Raw genomic sequence first — 19,694 nt, 5'->3', positions numbered from 1 at the left:
GCCAAAAGGCGGAGTGGAGGAGGGGTTTTATTCGAGGTGACTGCCGTTCATCGCCTTTTTCAAGAAACTAGTTATCATCAGTAAATTTGTGTGGGGGTGGGGAGGGGGGATTGGGGGGAAGGTTTTTGTCAAAGTCGGATTTGGCTGGGGGGGGGGTATATTTTTGTTAAAATGTATAAATTTGTTGGAATATTTTGTAAGCATTGGAATTTATTTTCTCGAATAAATATAAATATATTTTAAATAATATAAAAATTCCATAATGAAGCTATGCATCATAACTATTATGTTGACATTTAGAAAAGTGAACCAGTAATTATTGTATGCATGTGTGTGTGAAAGGGACAATGTGCAAAAAGGCAGAGGGTGGGATTCTCCAGTCCCCCAGCCGTGTGTTTCTCGGCCGCATGCTGTTCTCCGACGGCGGGATTCTGTCTTCCCGCTGATTGTCACCAGGATTTCCCATTGTAACCACCTCACGCCACCGGGAAACCTGCTGGCGGGGCTGTGCTGCAGGTGGGAATATTGAATCGCAACGATCGGAGAATTCTGGCCAGGGTGCTTTCTTCATTCTAATTTGATTTCTTTAAACAGCATAAATACCGCAGTTGAATTACAAAAGCAAACAAAGCAAAATAATGAGAAAAGCGTGTGAGAAGAAATTTGAGGATGAAGACTGAGGCTGATGGGGTTCTTGTCCTTGAGGATAATCAGTGGAAGTAGGGAAGATTGGATGGAGGCTTGAGGATAAATTGAGTGATAGAGGAACAAGGAGGAGGGAAGACTATATGGATCACTGTGTAGCTCAAAGGGGAAGAGTACAGCAATGGGTGAGGGCTGCAGAAAAGCAGAAGCAATTGGGAAGAACATGCAATGAAGCTGCAGAAGGTCATATTTTCCCTCAAACCTATCCCAAATGTAGCCAACATTCCTCCAGTTCAAAGATGCGCATGTTAGGTGGATTAGCCATGCTAAAATTGCCCCTTAGTGTCCAAAGATGTGCAAGTTAGGTGGGGTTCTGCGCTATTAATTCGATGATCAATGTAACGTCCAATAGCCCTCTGAAATTTTTGTGTTTTTTCAAATTCAAGAATTTCCATCTCCCTTATTTTCATTGCTTTATCATTCTAAAATGTCCTCCATAAAACTCTCTGTCTCATGACCTACCTCTCCCTTTGTACAAGTTAGGTGGGATTACAGGGATAGGGCGGGGGAGTGATCCTAGGTAGGGTGCTCTTTTGGAGGGTCGGTGCAGACCCGATGGACCGAATGGCCTCCTTCTGCATTGTGTGGCTTCTATGATTCCTCAATGGCAAACAAGAGAAAGGGTGAAGCACAAGGAGATTAGAAAGAAGCTGAAGAGGTGAGACAGAAAGAAAAAGTTAACTACAAGACAAAGACAATTAAGAAAAAGAACACATCCTCCAAGTTATTTTGTCCAATATCCTGAAGATTGATTAGCTGTACAAAACATTTCCTATGCAAGCTGCGCATTTCTGATTTGAGGAAAACTATTCTGTTACACACAAGTCACAGCTGCAGCTGTGCATTTCAGCCATCTTATAGAGTTTCAGAAACCCCACACTGCGGATCCCCATCCCTTTACCAATTTTAAAATTCTAATCCTTGTTTCAAATCAATCCTTAGCCTTCTACCTCCCTATCAGGGCAGCACGGTAGCACAGTGGTTAGCACAGTTGCTTCACAGCTCCACGGTCCCAGATTCGATTCCCGGCTTGGGTCACTGTCTGTGCGGAGTCTGCACGTTCTCCCCGTGTCTGCGTGGGTTTCCTCCCACAGTCCAAAGATGTGCTGGTTAGGTGAATTGGCCACGCTAAATTACCCGCAGGTTAGGTGGGGTTACTGGTTTACGGGGATAGGGTGGAGGTGTGCGCTTAAGTGGGGTGTTTTTTCCAAGAGCCGGTGCAGACACGATGGGCTGAATGGCCTCCTTCTGCGCTATTAATTCTATGATCAATGTAACGTCCAATAGCCCTCCGAGATTTTTGCGTTTTTTCAAATTCAAGAATTTCCACCTCCCTGATTTTCATTGCTTTATCATTCTAAAATGTCCTCCATAAAACTCACTGCCTCATGACCTACCTCTCCCTTTTTCTTCAAGGCGGTTCTGAAATCTTACCCTTTTTGTTCAAGCTTGTGGTTATCTGTTCTAATACGTCTCATCTGACTGTTTCATCAATGCTCTGTGGAATGCCTTGTGAAATCTTGGTGCTATCGAAATTTGAGTTGTTGTTGTACAGACTCACTCATGCATTCTGATTGATCGAAATTAGCTCTGCCCTGACCTTCAATTGACAAAACTACAGGAAATCGAATTGCAGCCAATATATGTCCAGTTGATTCAAATATCCAGAAGCTAAAGCATAGTTATATTTAATTGGACCTAGGCGGTATGGTGGCGCAGTGGTTAGCAATGTTGCCTCACGGCGCCGAGGTCCCAGGTTTGATCCCGGCCCCAGGTCACTGTCTGCATAATATCCACAATTTGCTGCATCTCCAACAGCATATGCTTAAATGGCGCCTGATGCCGGGATCTGAGGTTTGTTATTTGTTGCACTGATGTTGCCAGTTATAACGGGATGCGTGATCGGGAATTTTCATCCGGACTGCCACCCTCAACTTTGTCTCCACTCTGTGTTTACCTTCGAGCTGTTGGACCATTTTGTGGATGCATTTTGGACCTAATATGATTAGACCAGAATACTTTCTAAATTATGTAAAGCTAGGAACAGTGGAGGTATGAAGAGACACTGGGGGTCTTTCAAATTGCGATTGATAGATTTTTCTTAACATAAGGTATCCAGGGATAAGGGGAAATGTATGTGTAAAGAGTTCGATCACAGATCAGCCATAGAATGGCAGAATAGACTCAAGCAGTGAACTGGCCTACTCCTATTCCTATGTTCCTATCTCTGTAACTGCGCTGATTACCGGACCCTAAGCCCTTGTTCACAATATTTGCTGATATTCAGATAAACGGAATAATCTAAATTATGTAGAAAAATCAATTCCAGAAAAGTAAATTTCACAACTATTCATTGTGTATGAGCGCAGGCACTTGTATTCGATCAATGGTGAATTATTTGGCTGAATGTAACTTTAACATCTTCTTGTTCCTTAGTTTGACGATCGTCGAGCAGATTTTGAAATTGAGGCAGAAACTGGTTTGACGAAGGAAGAGCTCAGTAAATTTATCAGGATTAATGAAATGCACCTTGTAACTGAATTTACCCAAGAGGTATGTTTCGTAAAATTCAAGTATTTTGGTTCTTAAAGGAATGTACTCGAATGCAGTTGAAGCAAAATAGTTTTTGGAAATCTGAAACACCAAGAAATACTGGAAATATCCGGCAGATTGAGCAGCATCTGTGCCAAGGGAAATGTCCAACTTTTCACCAGAACCCGTTAGTTAGAATGGGATTAATCTATCCTCGCGTTAGCTGTGAGCGCAAAGGGCCGGAACCTCACTTAAATTTATCTAAATTCAAATATATTTAAAGGGCTTCCCCACCATATGTCTCCCCACCAAGTAAGGAATTCTCTCCTCGCCGACGTGACATTATGACAGGTATTGCAAAACGGGAATTCGTCAAGGAGAGTCTGCCAGGGGTGCAATGGTAAGTATAGCCCCTGGGTGGGGGAGAGGGAAATGCCCAGGCAGTGCCAACCTTTAACAATGGTTCCCTGGGGCAAAATTCTCCGACCCCCCGCTGGGAGGCCTCTCCCGCCGCCGTGGTTTGAACCACTTTTGGTGGCGGCGGGATTGGCAGTGCGAGCGGACCCCTGGGGTCCTGGGGGGGCGCGGGGCGATCGGACCCCGGGGGGTGCCCCCACGGTGGCCAGGCCCGCGATCAGGGCCCACCGATCGGCGGGTGGGCCAGTGCCGAGTGAGCACTCTTTTTCTTCCGCCGCCGCCACGGCCTCCACCATGGCGGAGGCGGAAGAGAATCACCCAGCGCGCATGCACCGGTGGTGACGTCAGCGGCAGCTGACGCACCGGCGCATGCGTGAACCGGCGAAGGCCTTTAGGCCAGCCCCGGCGCCGGGCGGTGGGCGTCAAAGGCCGTTGTGCCGGTTTTGGCGCCAGTCGGCGTGGTGCCAACCGCTCCGGCTCGGGCCTAGCCCCTCAATGTCAGGGCTTGGCCCCCAAAGGTGCGGAGAATTCCACACCTTTGGGGAGGCCCGACGCCGGAGTGGGTGGCGGTACGCCGGGACCCCCCGCCCCGCCGGGTAGGGGAGAATACTGCCCCTGATCTCTGTCGAACCAAAAGTATCGGAAGATTCTACCCAATGTGCCTGACTGACTATCAAATTTGCCAATGGTACCAAATTCGAAAGATTCTTATAAATGTGCCGAGAAATTTGGTAGGGCAGGATATTTAGTCAAAAAGTGGGAGAATGTGCCGACTCTGGGGAAGGGCAACAGACAGTGTGCAATGTGCAATGACACATTGTGCAACTGCTGTAAAGGAACATCAAAAAGATCCTGGGAATTATAGTTTGAGAAATAAAACACAAATCCCCGGAGGTAATCATTAATTTGTACAAAATGTTGGCTTCTTGAATCATGGGCTGTAATTTCTGAGCTTTCCAGCATCATATGGGGTGGGGTAACCTGAAAAATGCATTGGGGAATTCCTTTCAGAAACTCACAGGTAAGGTTTGCTGGGCAATTGCCCAGATGTGCCCTGCACTGGGAACCATCCGAAAATGCGATTAAAATTGCAAACGTTGGATGGTTTCAACTGGGTTACATCAGTAGTTACCCAGAAAAAGTTGGAAGGTCTAAAGCCACTTCTGAATAACTGTTGCACAGGCCAGATGACACCCCCCCACCCTCCTGACTAACCCCCCCCCCCCCGCGCCACTACTGGAACCCCCCCAAGTCCCGACCCCTCCAGAGGTCTCCCCCAACCCCCTAACTACCCAGTCCACTTGGGATTCCCCTTGCTCTAACGGGAACTCTCCCCCCCCCCCCCCACCAGGTTGGTCTATCGCCCTACCCAGGTCCAACTCCACCCGGCCTAAGGCCCAACACCCCTCCACCCTCAAAGGTCAGACCCGAGTCCAACCACCACTCCCTGATGCCCAACCCCCAACCGCCACTAACTCCAGAGCACGACATGGCCCGGCGAGAGGCCCAATAACCCTCCCATCGAAAAACCCCATCCACCCCCCCCCCCCGACCTTGAATCCCCCAAGCTTCCCATCCACGGCCTAGCTCTCACCCCTCCCCCAGCTCAATTATCCCCACTTCTGATTCCCCCACTGCTCCCTCTGCTTCCCCTCGTGACCTCCAATTCCCCCCCTCCCAAAACTTCTGATTGTCCCCCACCAACTCACATGCTCCTCAGATTCCATTTACTCACCTTTGATACCTTTCTTATCCCTGGCCTGTCAAGAAACATTAAACTTTAATGGATCTTTAAACTGATCTGGTTTATGGCCGCTAGTGTCGTGGCCTCCTTCCCTTCAACTCAGCTTCACTTTGTTTCCAGGGTCCAGGGTGTGCTGCACTGCCTAGATTTCACCCAGCCTGAGAGTTTTACAGCACAGAAAGAGGCCCTTCAGCCCAGCCTAAAAAGCCCATGTACCTATTTAATCTAATCCCATTTTCTAGCACTTGGTCTGTAGCTATGTATACTATCACATTTCAAGTGTTCATCTAAATGCTTCTTCAATGTTGTGAGGGATCTCGCCTCTACCATCCTCTCAGGCAGTGAGTTCCAGATTCCCACCTCCCTTAAATTATATCTAAATCTCCTGCCCTTTGCCTTAAATCAATACCCTCTGGTTATTGACCTCTCAACTGAGAAAAATTTTCATCCTATCAACCCTATCTTTGTCCTTCATAATTTTGTACACCTCAATCAGGCCCCCCCCCCCCCCTCAGCCTTTTCTGCTCTAACGAGAACAACCCCAGCCTCCCATCATCGCTGAAATGCATCAGCGCAGACAACATCCTGGTGAATCACCTCTGCACCCTCCCTAGTGCAATTGCATCCTTCCTATAGTGATGACCAGAACTGCAAACAATTCTCTATCTGCAACAAGCATTTCATACAACTTCTTCATAACCTCCCTGCTCTTATATTCTATGCCTTGGTGAAAAAAGGCACGTGTCCGATATGCCTTTTTAACCTCTTATCTACCTGTCCTGCTGCCTTCAGGGATCTGTGGGCATGCATACCAAGATTACTCTGGTCCTCTGTACTTCCTAGCATCCTATCGTTGATTGGGTGTTCCCTTGCCTGGTTAGTCCTCCCAAAATGCATCATCTCACACTTTTCAGGTTTGAATTCCAATTGCCACTTTTCTGCCCGTCCACCCAGCCCGTCTATATCTTCCTGAAATTGAAGGCTTTCCTCCTTGCTATTTACCACACCACCAATTTTTGTGTAATTTGCAAACTTGCTGGTCCTACCTCTTACATTCACATCCAGATCATTTATGTACAGAACAAACAGCAAAGGGCCCAGCGCCAATCCCTGCAGTACACCACTGGACACAGGCTTCTGGTCTCAAAAATAACCTTCGACCAATACCATCTTACTCCTACCACTAAGCCAAACTGGGATCTAATTTGCCAAATTTCCCTGGATCCCATGGGTTTTTTCCTTCCTGATCAGGCTCCCATGCAGGACATTGTCCAAAGTCTTTCAGAAGTCCATGGAGACAACATCAACTGCATGGTCGTCATCTATACACCGGGTCACCAACTCGAAATATTCAATTAAATTTGTTAGACGTGATCTCCCCTTGACAAAGCCATGCTGACTATCCTTGATTAGTCTTTACCTCTCCAAGTGGAGATGAATTCTGTCCCTCAGAATGTTTTACAATGATTTCCCTACCGCTGTCCTGTAGTTATCTGCTGGTTCCCCCTACTCCCCTTCTTCAATAATGGCACATTAGCTGTCTTCCAGTCCTCTGGCACCTCTGGCCATTAAAGATTTGTCAGAGCCCCTGCAATTTCCTCTCTTGCCTCACACAGCAGCCGAAGATACATCTCATCTGGGCCTGGGGATTTATCCACTTTTATGCCCGGGCGTGACAGGATGGGAAAAAAATCCGGTAGGAACCTGGGCACGGAGTGGCACTCCGACGTCGATTGCCACTCTGAGGAATTTCAGGTCCATTGTGTACAGTTGTACGCCCTGGATCATAGTAGAGTTATCCTGATCCTGCATGGAGTATTAGGAAAAATAATGTTGGGTTTTTGTCTGTAGTCTGGTAATCCAAGTTTTATCTAGATTTGTGGAGAAGTTGGATTCCAAAAACCCAGCTACAGTCAATGAAAATCAGTAAAAATAAGTTTTTATTTTGTGGATTCCTGATGCTCAGGAAAGAAAATAAGGGGTTTTAAAAGTAACAAAATGGAAACCCACAACTGTTTACACCATATTTAAGGGGCTCACTGTCACGTGTGGGGCACATTTTCTCAGGGATTCTCCTATACCAGCTTTAGCAGGGGTTTGGTGTGAGCATTGATTATACTGACAGAGTTCCCGCTGAGGTTACTGTAGCAGAATGAGAGAAACCTTCAGGCAATACAGCCCAGACTCTCACTCAAACTCCAAATAATTTTAATTTGAAATTAAAATTAAAATGAAAGGCCTATGTTTATTGCCTAAAATGACACTATGATGATGAAACTAATTTTCGTGGAAGGGAAGTGTTTTGACCTTGTTTTTAATAACTTGTTTAACTAGAGTGTGAACTGAGTCAACAGTTGATTAAAGACTATATAGTCTTCACTCTCAGAGGAGCACCAATCCAACTCTGCTGAAAAAAACACTAAATTATGCAGCCTTCAATTCCTTTCCTGTCAAAAATCAGGTTCAATTATGCACATGAATACGTACGCTGAATCATTGATTTGGTAGCAGGCATGTCTCGGACCTTCATGCATTGAAAGTTTCAAGGGTTTTGTTCCCTAAAACTTGTGAGCAAATCAGTTTTAGCTGAGAACCATTTCAAATTAAATCCGCAAGCATATTGGTAGAAATCACTGAAAGAACAACTTTTAATATCGCCCAAATGAAGTCAGCCAAGTTGCTGAATGAGATTGGGGATTTGAACTGTAAGCAAAGATAGAAAATGGGAAAAATATTGAGAATAATTCTGATTTAGAGATGACCTTATTGAGGGGCTAATGTTCCTGGCAGAGGTAATGATGCAATGGTATTTTCACTGGACTTCAAGATCCAGCATAATGCTCAGGGGCACCAGGTTCAAATTCCGTCATGATAGGGTGGTGAAATTTGAATTTACTAAAATTCTGGAATTGACCATTGTTGTGAAAACCCATCCTTACCTGGTTTGACCTTCCGTGTGACTCAGACCCACAGCGATGTGGTTCTCAATTCCAGGGCAATTATGAAGGAGCAATGCTAACCCAGCCAGTGGTACCCACAAAAAAAAGTTACAATGGGTCCCTGAAAATGTAAGACTAGGAGCCATAGATTCAAGCGCAGGTAAGAAACGGGACTGTGTAGTTAACTTACAACTTCTTTATGCAGAATGTGTACATGCTCTTGCCTACCCAATAGAGGGTGGTGTATATTTGAAGAGAGGTAACTATATATACTTTTTGAGACACACCAATAGGTACATTGAGGCAGGAAATCAAACCTTTGCCAGTGGTCTGACGGACAGCAAACCCATTGTCAGACAGCATCTGGGGAGAGAGAAACAGAATTAAATCTTCATGTCGATTACTTCTCATCAGAGCTGGGAAAAGCTAGAAATATGATAGATTTCACTGATTTCATTTGAAGTGATTATCGGTTAAAACTGATTTCCTCACAAAATTTCGGGAACAAAACCCTTGAAATTTTCAATTGCATTTTTGCAAAAACAAATGACAGTGAAAAGGGGGAGGGTGGGAAAAGAACAAAAGAGGTTTTCAGATGGGGCGGAAGGCAGGAGCGATTAAACGACAAAAGAGCTGGTGGCGCTATGCCAAAATGAGCAGTAATGGAACTTTTACAATCCCCATGGGCTCCATGCTCCATACAATCCCCATGGCCTCAAACACGCTTTCCACGTGCAGCAGCGATTTATGTGTACTCTCAATTTAGTGTACACAACTCACTGCTCACAATGAGGTCTGCTGCATTTTGCGACAACAGTGACAGTTTGGACGGCTGCATTTTGGGACACCTTCATTAGTCACCAGGCCTGACACTGAGTCTCTGGTGGGCAGCCATTTTAATCCTCCACCTTGCTGTGACTCTGACCTCTCTGTCCTTGGCCTGTTGCAGTGTTCGCATGCTCGAGGAACAGCATTTGATGTTTCAATGTGTATGAGTATTACCATAAATTGGAGAGATTGGCACTTTAATCAGCATCATCAAATGGATAGAATGAGCATTGATGGACTTTTGGGCAGCACGGTAGCATGGTGGTTAGCATAAATGCTTCACAGCTCCAGGGTCCCAGGTTCGATTCCCGGCTGGGTCACTGTCTGTGCGGAGTCTGCACGTCCTCCCCGTGTGTGCGTGGGTTTCCTCCGGGTGCTCCGGTTTTCTCCCACAGTCCAAAGATGTGCGGGTTAGGCGGATTGGCCATGATAAATTGCCCGTAGTGTCCTAAAAAAGTAAGGTTAAGGGGGGGGTTGTTGGGTTACGGGTATAGGGTGGATACGTGGGTTTGAGTAGGGTGATCATTGCTCGGCACAACATCGAGGGCCGAAGGGCCTGTTCTGTGCTGTACCGTTCTATGTTCTATGTACTTGCTTTTTAATTGCCTTTTCACTACAAGGAAGCTGTGAATGCTTTTGTACATTTAGAAAGTTTTGCCAAGCTACCCATGATGTTTAATTTTACAGAATAATGCTAAAATATTTGATGCTAAAATTGACAACCACATCCTGTTGTTCATCAACAAAACAATTGAGGAGCACAATCAAATACTGAAGAAGTTTCAAGATGCTGCAGCTTCCTTCAGAGGCAAGGTATATAACCTGGTAACGCGCACAACTATTATCCAATAAACCATTTTAAAATGTTTACAGGTAAGAAAAGGGCTTTGTTTCTTCCAAACTCCCATCTTCATTCTAAAACATGCCGTTTCCTATAGTCTTTGCTGGTTTTGAGAAAGAAAGTCAATCAGTTCCAAAAATACGTTTTTGTCTCTGAAAAGTTGGTTCTGTGTTTTTAATATAATTTTGAAAAGTTGGTTCTGTTGGAACATTTGACTGGTTTCCTGAGTTGCGAAACATGAATTATAACTCGAGCAATGCCAAGGTAATAAAGTTTTGTGTTGGTAATTTGAGAATGTTATTCGCATAGTGATCAACACATGCAGTGGACATCTAGATAGATTGGTACTGCAAAAACATAGGACTCATGTGAGAAAAATGGGAATGCGACAGGGTATGGAGGGGTGGTGATCTGCATCGTGCTTCGGGACATCGGGGATGCAATTGGATCAGGTGGAGTGTGAAACTTGCCAGCTTCACATACACATATTCTCACCTGATTTAACTGCACTCAGTGCAATTTCAAAGTGCTGCCGATCATCACCAGCCAGCTGGAGGGCCGGGGCCTAAACACGGCAGGGTTCTGAGATCAGGGCACCATTTTTAAAGGGTCCCCCCCCCCCCCCCCCCCCCCCCCCGCCCGGTATCACTGGTGAACCCTCCCCCCTGCAAAGGAGTTCCCAGTGGGCCTGGCTTTGGCAGTGCCACCCTGGCACTCAGGTTGGCACAGCCAGCCCTGTCCTGTACCACCCAGGGGCTATACCTCACTGTACACCTCTGATGTGGCCATCACGATTGCATTTAGTTTTTGATTTTCGTGATTTGTGTCGGCGTGTCATCCTGACAAATGGGTGGGAACATATGGTGGAAGCGGTGGGGTTAAGCCCGCCAATCATATTTAAATTCATTGTAAAATATGCTAATCAGGTGTGCGCCTTTCATGGGCGTGAACCTGATTGTGTCATCGGCGGGGGCAGCGAAGATCACGCTCGGGATTCTGGCGCAGATTTCATTTTTGCCCTTTTGCGATACATAGTGGCGTTTTTGCGATTGGTGCCTGTGGCTAGCACTGCCACTAAATCATGTGGGTGCCCTGCCCTTATGAGGTTGGGGGAGGGGGGGGGGGGGGGGGTGGGGGCTTGGGGACCCGCTTACAGGTACTTGGGGCATTAGAAGGATCCAGAGGCCGCAGTGTGGTGTCCAGACATCATGCTGCCATTAAAAATGAAGGTAATTGCAAGCTCGGCGGGGTGGCCCTTGCTGAGGTAAAAAAAGAGTGTGTTTGATAGCGGGGTCATTCTTGCCACCGCAGGAGCCAAGAAACACCCTGCTAAATGCATCCAAAATGGGACTCTTTTTTTTTTCTCCCATTAAATCGGGCCCAGAGTTTCTGACACTCAGAATCTCAGTCACAAAGACTTGAACAAAGGTTTATTTTATTTAGGCAATCAATTTTATTTTTATTTTCCTGAACAAAGAAAGGGATAGTGCAGGGTTTTCTGGACCTTCCCACTGGTGGGATCTCCCGGTACCGCTCAAGGCCACCCCCCCACGTTGGGTTCCCTGGTGACGGAACAGATGAGCCGAGCAAATCTGCGAAGACATCGGCAGGACCGGAAAACCCCACCAGCAGCCAATGGTGAGCTGCCTCCACTGCCGCAAAACACGCCACGGGGGCTGGAAAATCCCACCCAATGAATTTAGTAGCAGTGAAAATCAGAATGTCCATCTTACCCTTATGCCATGTTGCAGAAGAAAATTTCTGCTGCCATCCAGCCCTTAACAATTGATCTCAACCCTAAGTATTTCCAATTTTCTCAGATTCTTTTCGTATTCATCGAAATGAATGGTGACATTGAACACGTACTGGGCTATTTCTCTATTACGAAGAAGGATGCGCCAGCAATCCGTTTAATTAACATCCCCAGTGTTAAGAAATACAAGTTTCCATTTGATGTCATAACCACGGAGAATGTGAAAAACTTCTGTCAGAATAGTCTTGATGGAAAACATGAGGTAAATATTTCACTTTTGATGGAAACTGAAAGAGGACTCTTTTTTTTTCTCCAAAGTATTGTAAAACGTTCATTTCCATATCATTCCTACCTCTGCTTATCACAATTTGAAGTATTTGTTCACATTTGGGTGAGTTATGGAACACGAAGCTGAAATTTATAACAAAAATTTCAGGTTTCACCAAATTGCTAAACATTGTAAATACAGGAAAGTCTTACATTGCTCAGTTTGAACATCCTGTCCTGGAGCCCTCTCAGCAAAACAGTACAAGTAATTGTAACCAGGCTATCAAAGATACTTAGACCATTTCACACATGGTAATTATTAAAATAAGCAGTAAATATAATTTATCAAGAGCCAACTTCCAGATTGCAATGAGCAAAAGTTGTTAAAGAAGCAGAACCAAAGGAAATTTAGATCATAATTATTAATCACAAACAATCAAATTTCAGCAGTAAACTATTAAACTGTAACCTTTGCGCTCAGTTGATGAAATTAGATCCAGCTCCAGTATCTGAATTAGTCAGCAATTCACTAATATAGGTTCAACTCAGTTGTTTAAACTATATTCCCCCTTTATCTGTTATACTAAAGGTTTCTTTAATCATTTTAGCCTTACCTAAAAAGTGAAGACATTCCTGAGGACTGGCAGAAGAATCCAGTTAAGGTTCTGGTCGGAAGGAATTTTGAAGAAGTTGCTTTTGATGAGACGAAAAATGTGTTAGTTGAGTTCTGTGAGTATTGGATTTGAAGATGTATTTTGGATTATAAAATCTAATCAAAAAAGTTTTTTAAAAATAAGGTATCTTACATTTACCCAATTTCATTCACGGTATGAACCACTTGCCACTCCACAAGAAGAATATGTGCTTTGATTAGTGTACCATCGTAAACACTCACTTCCTCCACCACCAACGTACAGTGGCAGCAACGTGCATCATCTCGAAAATGCACTGCAACAACTCCCTAAGGCTCCTTCAACCATCCCTGCACCGCCACCTTCTCAAGGGCAATAAGGGATGGCCACATATTATAAAAAAAAATAAGTTTTTAAAAGTTCTATTCTTTTCTAATTTGGTATTTTGATTGTTACTTACATGTAAATATGAGGACCGAAGCTAGTGTAAACACACAGTGCTAAAACCAGGGAATGAAACCTTATTAAATATTGCCTCACACAGGCATCCCTATTTTCAGCACTGCTGTGCATCCTGAACCTTTCCTCAAAGGCTAAACTGCAGCTGGAATTTCATTTGCTGCTCGAGTCAAGAAACTTCTCCAAACTTTTTCCATCATGTATTTTAGAAAAAGTCAGCACGCAGTTGTACGAAAAGATTCATTTGGAATGACCTGCAATTTTAAACATCCACTCCCCCTACCATCAGCTGGGTGTACAGCAGTGACTTGCGAAAGCTTCTCTGAAACTCGCAGCCTCTCCCAACTAGAATGGCAAAGGGACAGCAGCTCATCAGCGTAACAACTTGGAAGGACAACCAAAATAACACAGATAAGGATCTGTTTAAGACAGAAATGTCTAGCCAACAATATATGAAGAATCATGCCATTCTGCATCTTTTTTGCTGCTGGGTTGGAAAGAAAAGGATTCAGCTGTATTTGATGAGGTTGAGTTTTGTGCCATTTGCCTGATGTTTGAACCAATTCATGGAATGCGCAAAAGAACATAAGAAATAGGAACAGGAGAAGACCATACAACCCATAAAGCTTCTCCACCCATTCAGTATGATCATGGCTGATCTTCAGCTTCAACTCATTTTCCTGTCTGTTCCCATATCCTTTGATTCTATGAGAGGACAAGGCCGGGATTCTCAGTTGCGAGTCCGCCCCGCTACCACTGCTAGCGAGGATGCAGAATTTGGCACCTTGTTCATTGGGATTTCCCATTGAAGCCACCCACACACCACCAGGAAACCCACGGGCTGGGGTGTGCTGCCAGTGGGACCACAGAATCCCGCCCCCACACCACCAGGAAACCCACGGGCTGGGGTGTGCTGCCAGTGGGACCACAGAATCCCGCCCCCACACCACCAGGAAACCCACGGGCTGGGGTGTGCTGCCAGTGGGACCACAGAATCCCGCCGTCTGCGAAATGCCTGAGAATTCCAGCCCATAACTCTGATCTTCTCAGCATGTAATAGGCAAAAAGAGTAGGTGGAATCCTGTAAAACGGGGCCCGCACTCATCTGCCACCCATTTGTCATGGGGACTGGAGACAGAAACAGGAAGCTCCTGGGCGGGATTCTCTCAGCCCGGGGCCGGGTCGGAGAATCCCCGCGACCGGAGCGAATTGCACCACGCCGCCCAGCTCCTGCACGTGATTCTCTGCAGAGTGGAGATTAGACGCCATTGGCTCCGGCATGGTTGGCGCAGTGCCGGTTGGGGGCCGTTTTACGCAGCCGGCCCGCCAAGTCCCGGCCCGGGATGGGCCGAGCGGCCGTCGTAAAAAAGCCAAGTCCACACCTGTCCCCAACCGGCGGGAACTCGGCGCGGAAGGGTCGGGGGGGGGGGTCTGTGGGGGAGGGGAGGAGGGATCCGACCCCGGGGGGGGGGGGCTCCGATGTGGCCTGGCCTGCGATTGGGGCCCACTAATCGGCGAGCTGGCCTCTCTGACTGGGGGCCTCCTTTCTTCCGCGCCGGTTCCTGTAGCCCTGCGGCATGTTGCGTCGGGGCCGGCGTGTTGAAGGAAGACACTGCGCATGCGCGCGTTGGCGCTGGTGCCACTGTGCATGCGCGGATCCCACGGCGCCCAGTTGACTCTGGGATCAGCAGCTGGAGCGGCGTGAACCGCTTCAGTGCCATGCTATAGGGGCCAGAATTGTTAATCCTGAGGCCGTGTTGACGCCGTCGAGAAACGCGACGGCATTTCTGACGGCATCAACACTTAGCCTCAGAATCACAGAATCCCGCCCCCTATTTTATTAGTTGGATACTGAATTTAGCTACAGAATGGGAGAATATGAGTGTTCTCAGTGGAAATAATCTTCATCCTAACTGAGGATGCAGTATTACCACGACTGGGAAATCATCCAGAAATTCACTTAAAGGCTACAAATATTTTAAAAATCCTTTTCTGGACTATTTTAATCTTTATTGTGTTTGCTTTCTGCAGGCACAGGATTCTCCCTGAACTTTAGTGCTAATTGTTTAGTAAATTTTGTTTTCTCTATTCTGCCTTCAATTGGTTACCCAATTGATAATCCACTACCTCACCATTAGATCTGTCTGCACCAGAGGTGTTTTGTGGCCACCTGTTGGTGCCGATATACCTAGACTTTCCTGAATTGTTCCAAAGCAGACAGGGTTCCGGGCCTTAGACAAAATGGTGCCAGAGGCCCGATTCCAGAGGTCTGATCCCTGAATCTGGCACCCACCATTTCCAGGGTGGGGGTGGATTTTAGTTTGCATCCTTGGTTCACGGAGACAGCTACACAGGTAGAAGTACAACTGCCTGTAAACAGATGCCGTTTTGGTTGCTGCAATGTCCAAAACAGAATTAAGGAAAAGGTCTAACGCTGCTGGAGCTATTTGGAGATTTAAGGTACCCTTTTGCAGAATTCCAGGTAGTCTTTTAATTATAATTATAGAATCATAGACTCTACCGTGCAGAAGAAGGCCATTTGGCCCAACGGGTCTGCACCGGCCCACGGAAAGAGCCTCACCTTTTTTTTGTTGGACACTAAAGGCAATTTAGCACAGCCAATCTACCTAATCTGCATATCTTTGGACTATGGGAGGAAACCGGAGCACCCAGAGGAAACCCACGCATACATGGGGAGAACATGCAGACTGCGCACAAACAGTGACCCAAGCCGGGAATCGAACCTGGGATCCTGGAGCTGTTAAGCAACTGTGCTAATCACTATGCTACCATGTTGCCCTCCAACTTGTCCCTGAGATTTATGATGGGTATATGGAGCCCACCCTAAGTGTATAGTCCAGCAAATGATTACTGGTAGGTATTTAGTTACGATTACAGAAAAATGGTTACTTACTGAAGAATGATTACTTAATAACCCACTTTGTCACATGCACCTTGTTCCTGTAGGTTAGGCCTCATTCTTCTGTCATCGTCAACATGATCAGTACAGGAAAACGAAGGAATCAAATCTGCCAGCAATTGATGCTCTAGTTTTGTCTTACAGATGCTCCCTGGTGTAGTCACTGTAAAGAACTTGCTCCTATCTGGGATCAATTGGGCGAGAAGTACAAGGATCATGAAAATGTTTTAATTGCGAAAATGGATGCTACCCTTAATGAAGTTGAATCTGTTACAGTCGAAGGATTTCCAACTATCAAATACTTCCCTGCTGCCTCAGGAAAAAAGGTCTGTTTGCGACCCCACCCTAAGAACTAATTGGGTATTTTCTTTGACTGCGCTCTTGTTTGGGTCCGTGCCTATCAGCAGCACATAGCAGCAACTCAGGCAATTTGCCTCATTCTCCAACCATTCACTTAAGGCAGCACGGTAGCATAGTGGTTTGCACAGCTGCTTCACAGCTCCAGGGTCCCAGGCTCGATTCCCGGCTTGGGTACTGTCTGTGCAGAGTCTGCACGTTCTCACCTTGTCTGCTTGGGTTTCCTCTGGGTGCAGCGGTTTCCTTCCACAGTCCAAAGATGTGCAAGTTAGGTGAATTGGCCATGCTAAATTGCCCTTAGTGTTCAAAACGGTTGGGTGCAGTTATGGGGATAAGGTAGAGGTGTTGGCTTGGGTAGGGTGCTCTTTCTAATACAAATGATTTAGATGAAGGGATCAAATATATAATTGCTAAATTTACTGATGACACAAATGCAGGCAGGAATGTAAGTTGTGAAAAGGATAAAAGGGGTTCGCAAAGGGACATAAATGGATTAAGTGAGTGGAAAAAAATTTGGCAGATAATAATAATAATCTTTATTGTCACAAGTAGGCTTACAGTAACACTGCAATGAAGTTACTGTGAAAAGCCCCTAATTGCCACATTCCAGCACCTGTTGGGTACCCAGAGGAAGAATTCAGAATGTTCAAATTACCGAACAGCATGTCTTTCGGTACTTGTGGGAGGAAACCGGAACACCTGGAGGAAACCCATGGAGACACAGGGAGAACGTGCAAACTCTGCACAGACAGTGACTCAAGCTGGGAATCGAACCTGAGACCCTGGCGCTGCGAAGCAACAGTGCTAACCACTGTGCTACCGTGCCGCCCATCAGGTGGAGTGTAAGGTGGGAAAATGTGAACTTGCCCACTTTGGCAGGAAGAATACAAAGTAGCATATTATTGAAATGGAGAGTGTCACAATCACATATAAGGGGCACTATTCTCCGCTCCCCACACCGGGTGGGAGAATCGCGGGAGGGCCGGGCGACTCATTTTGCGCCCCCCGCGATTCTCCTACCCCCCGCTCGAAATAATTGGCACTCGCCGTTTTTCACAGCGACCGCCGATTCTCCGGCCCGGATGGGCCGAGTGGCCTGCCGTTCGTGACCAGTTCACGACAGCGGCAACCACACCTGGTCGCTGCCGTCGTGAACATGGGCGCCAAAAGCTGGTTTGAAGCTTGTGGGGGGCGGAGAGGGGAGTGAGCACCACGGCCGTGCTCGGGTGGGGACTGGCCCGCAATCGGTGCCCACCGATCATCGGGCCGGCATCTCAAAGCGACGTACTCTTTCCCCTCCACCGCCCCGCAAGATCAAGCCGCCACGTCTTGCGGGGCAGCGGAGGGGAAGACGGCCACCGCGCATGCGCGGGTTTGAGCCGTCAGCCGTCGTGACGTCAGCCGCGCATGCGCGGGTTGACGCTGGCCAACCTGCACATGCGCAGCTGACATCACATAGGCGCCGCCATTGCGTTATTCTCGGCGCGTACAACTACGATATCGTGTATCGTCCTGGGAAGCTCAACGAGTCTTCTGATGCCCTATCCCGTGGTAACTGCGCCAGCGCGCAGATTGACCGCCTCTGCTCCCTCCACACCGATCTCTGCCATCCAGGAGTCACCCGTTTCTACCATTTTATTAAGACCCGCAACCTGCCCTACTCCGTCGAAGAAGTCAGGACCGTCACTAGGGACTGCCACGTCTGCACCGAGTGCAAACCGCACTTCTACCGCCCCGAACGAGCGCATCTGACCAAGGCATCCCGTCCCTTTGAACGTCTCAGTATAGACTTCAAGGGTCCCCTCCCCTCCAACAACCGTAACACGTATTTCTTGAGTGTTATCGACGAATACTCTCGATTCCCTTTCGCCATTCCCTGTCCCGACATGACCACAACAACCGTCATAAAGGCCCTCCTATCCACCTTCTCCCTGTTCGGTTACCCCGCGTACATCCACAGGGACCGGGGGTCCTCTTTTATGAGTGACAAACTGCGTCAATTCCTGCTCAGCAGGGGCATAGCCTCTAGCAGGACGACCAGTTATAACCCCCGGGGTAACGGTCAGGTCGAGCGGGAGAATGGCACCATTTGGAAGACCATCCTGCTGGCCCTACGGTCCAGAGATCTCCCTGTTCCCCGTTGGCAAGAGGTCATCCCCGACGCCTTGCATTCAATCCGGTCTTTCCTCTGTACTACCACTAATCAAACACCTCATGAGCGTCTTCTGGTTTTCCCCAGGAAGTCGTCCTCAGCACCCCTCTCCTGACCTGGCTGGTCACCCCCGGGCCCATCTTGCTCCGGAAGCATGTGCGGGTGCACAAGTCCGACCCGTTGGTTGAGTGAGTCCAGTTACTCCAGGCCAGCCCGCAATATGCATACGTGGAGTATCCCGACAGTCGGCAGGATACGGTCTCGCTCTGGCACCTTGCACCCCCGGCGTGCAGCCTTCTCCCCCTACACCAACACCTCCCCCCCCCCAACCCCAGTTCCCCCCCGTGCCCCCACGACCCAGCGCACATGCCCCCTCTTCTCCGATTACAGCGTCTCCACCACCGGCCCGGGGTAAGGAGACACATCTACGACCAACGCTCCCGGAGGCAAGGACGACCATCGGCCCGACGTCACCGGCTCCACTGAGAAGGTCCTCCAGAACATCACGGGCACCCGACAGGCTGATCGTGTCCATCTGATGTGGCCATGGACTTTTTGTTTGGACATTTTTGTGTCATCCTGTTGTTATTAGTAGTAGTAGTGTTGTTTCGCCACGAGCCAGTGGGCAGCTCACCTAACGATTTTCGCTGCTCATACCACCAGTCCTCGGACCCGCCCCCTCTCCCTTCCACTTACACCCCCCACCCCTTCTTTCTCCACAAGGGGTGAATGTGGTGGTATGGATATGAGCACTGCCATTGGTGCAGAGCACTGGCTTCCCATTGGCTCTGGCTGGTCACGTGCCTCTCGTCCGATTGGTTAGGACTAGTCATGTGACTGCTCTCCAATTGGTTGAGAGGCAAGTAGGCCCCGCCTCGTATAAGTACCCAGAGTTCCCGGCAGTCGGCCATTCTCTGTAGTCGACCACCGGGCTAACAACTAGCTGATTAAAGCCACAGTTCGGATCCTAAATGTCGAATTGATGGTACATCAGTAGCCTGATCTGGAGATATGAGTCTGACCACGTTTGAATAAAACCTGGAAGGTGTCATGTTGTCTGTTCATACTTCCGTTTTGAAAAAGGCATTTTTATGTTCAATGTATTTCAATGTAAAGGTTTGAAAATGGAAATACATCCTCAAAACAGC

At 47.4% G+C, this 19,694-nt stretch overlaps 1 protein-coding gene across 1 annotated transcript in view; it reads left to right on the top strand.

The window, feature by feature from the left end:
• The window catches only part of pdia2 (protein disulfide isomerase family A, member 2), a 42,131-nt gene that overhangs the window by 19,591 nt on the left and 2,846 nt on the right, over positions 1–19,694 (top strand). Inside the window, exons 5-9 of the mRNA XM_038820787.1 lie at positions 3,142–3,258; positions 9,853–9,978; positions 11,827–12,021; positions 12,635–12,755; positions 16,182–16,363. Of these exons, the coding sequence (XP_038676715.1) occupies positions 3,142–3,258; positions 9,853–9,978; positions 11,827–12,021; positions 12,635–12,755; positions 16,182–16,363 (741 nt within the window). The remainder of the gene's footprint in view (positions 1–3,141; positions 3,259–9,852; positions 9,979–11,826; positions 12,022–12,634; positions 12,756–16,181; positions 16,364–19,694) is intronic.

Source organism: Scyliorhinus canicula, chromosome 15, assembly GCF_902713615.1.
Source record: "Scyliorhinus canicula chromosome 15, sScyCan1.1, whole genome shotgun sequence".
Lineage (NCBI taxonomy): Eukaryota > Metazoa > Chordata > Chondrichthyes > Carcharhiniformes > Scyliorhinidae > Scyliorhinus > Scyliorhinus canicula.
The sequence above is the reverse complement of the archived record's forward strand: the minus strand, read 5'-3'. Positions and strand labels throughout refer to the sequence as shown.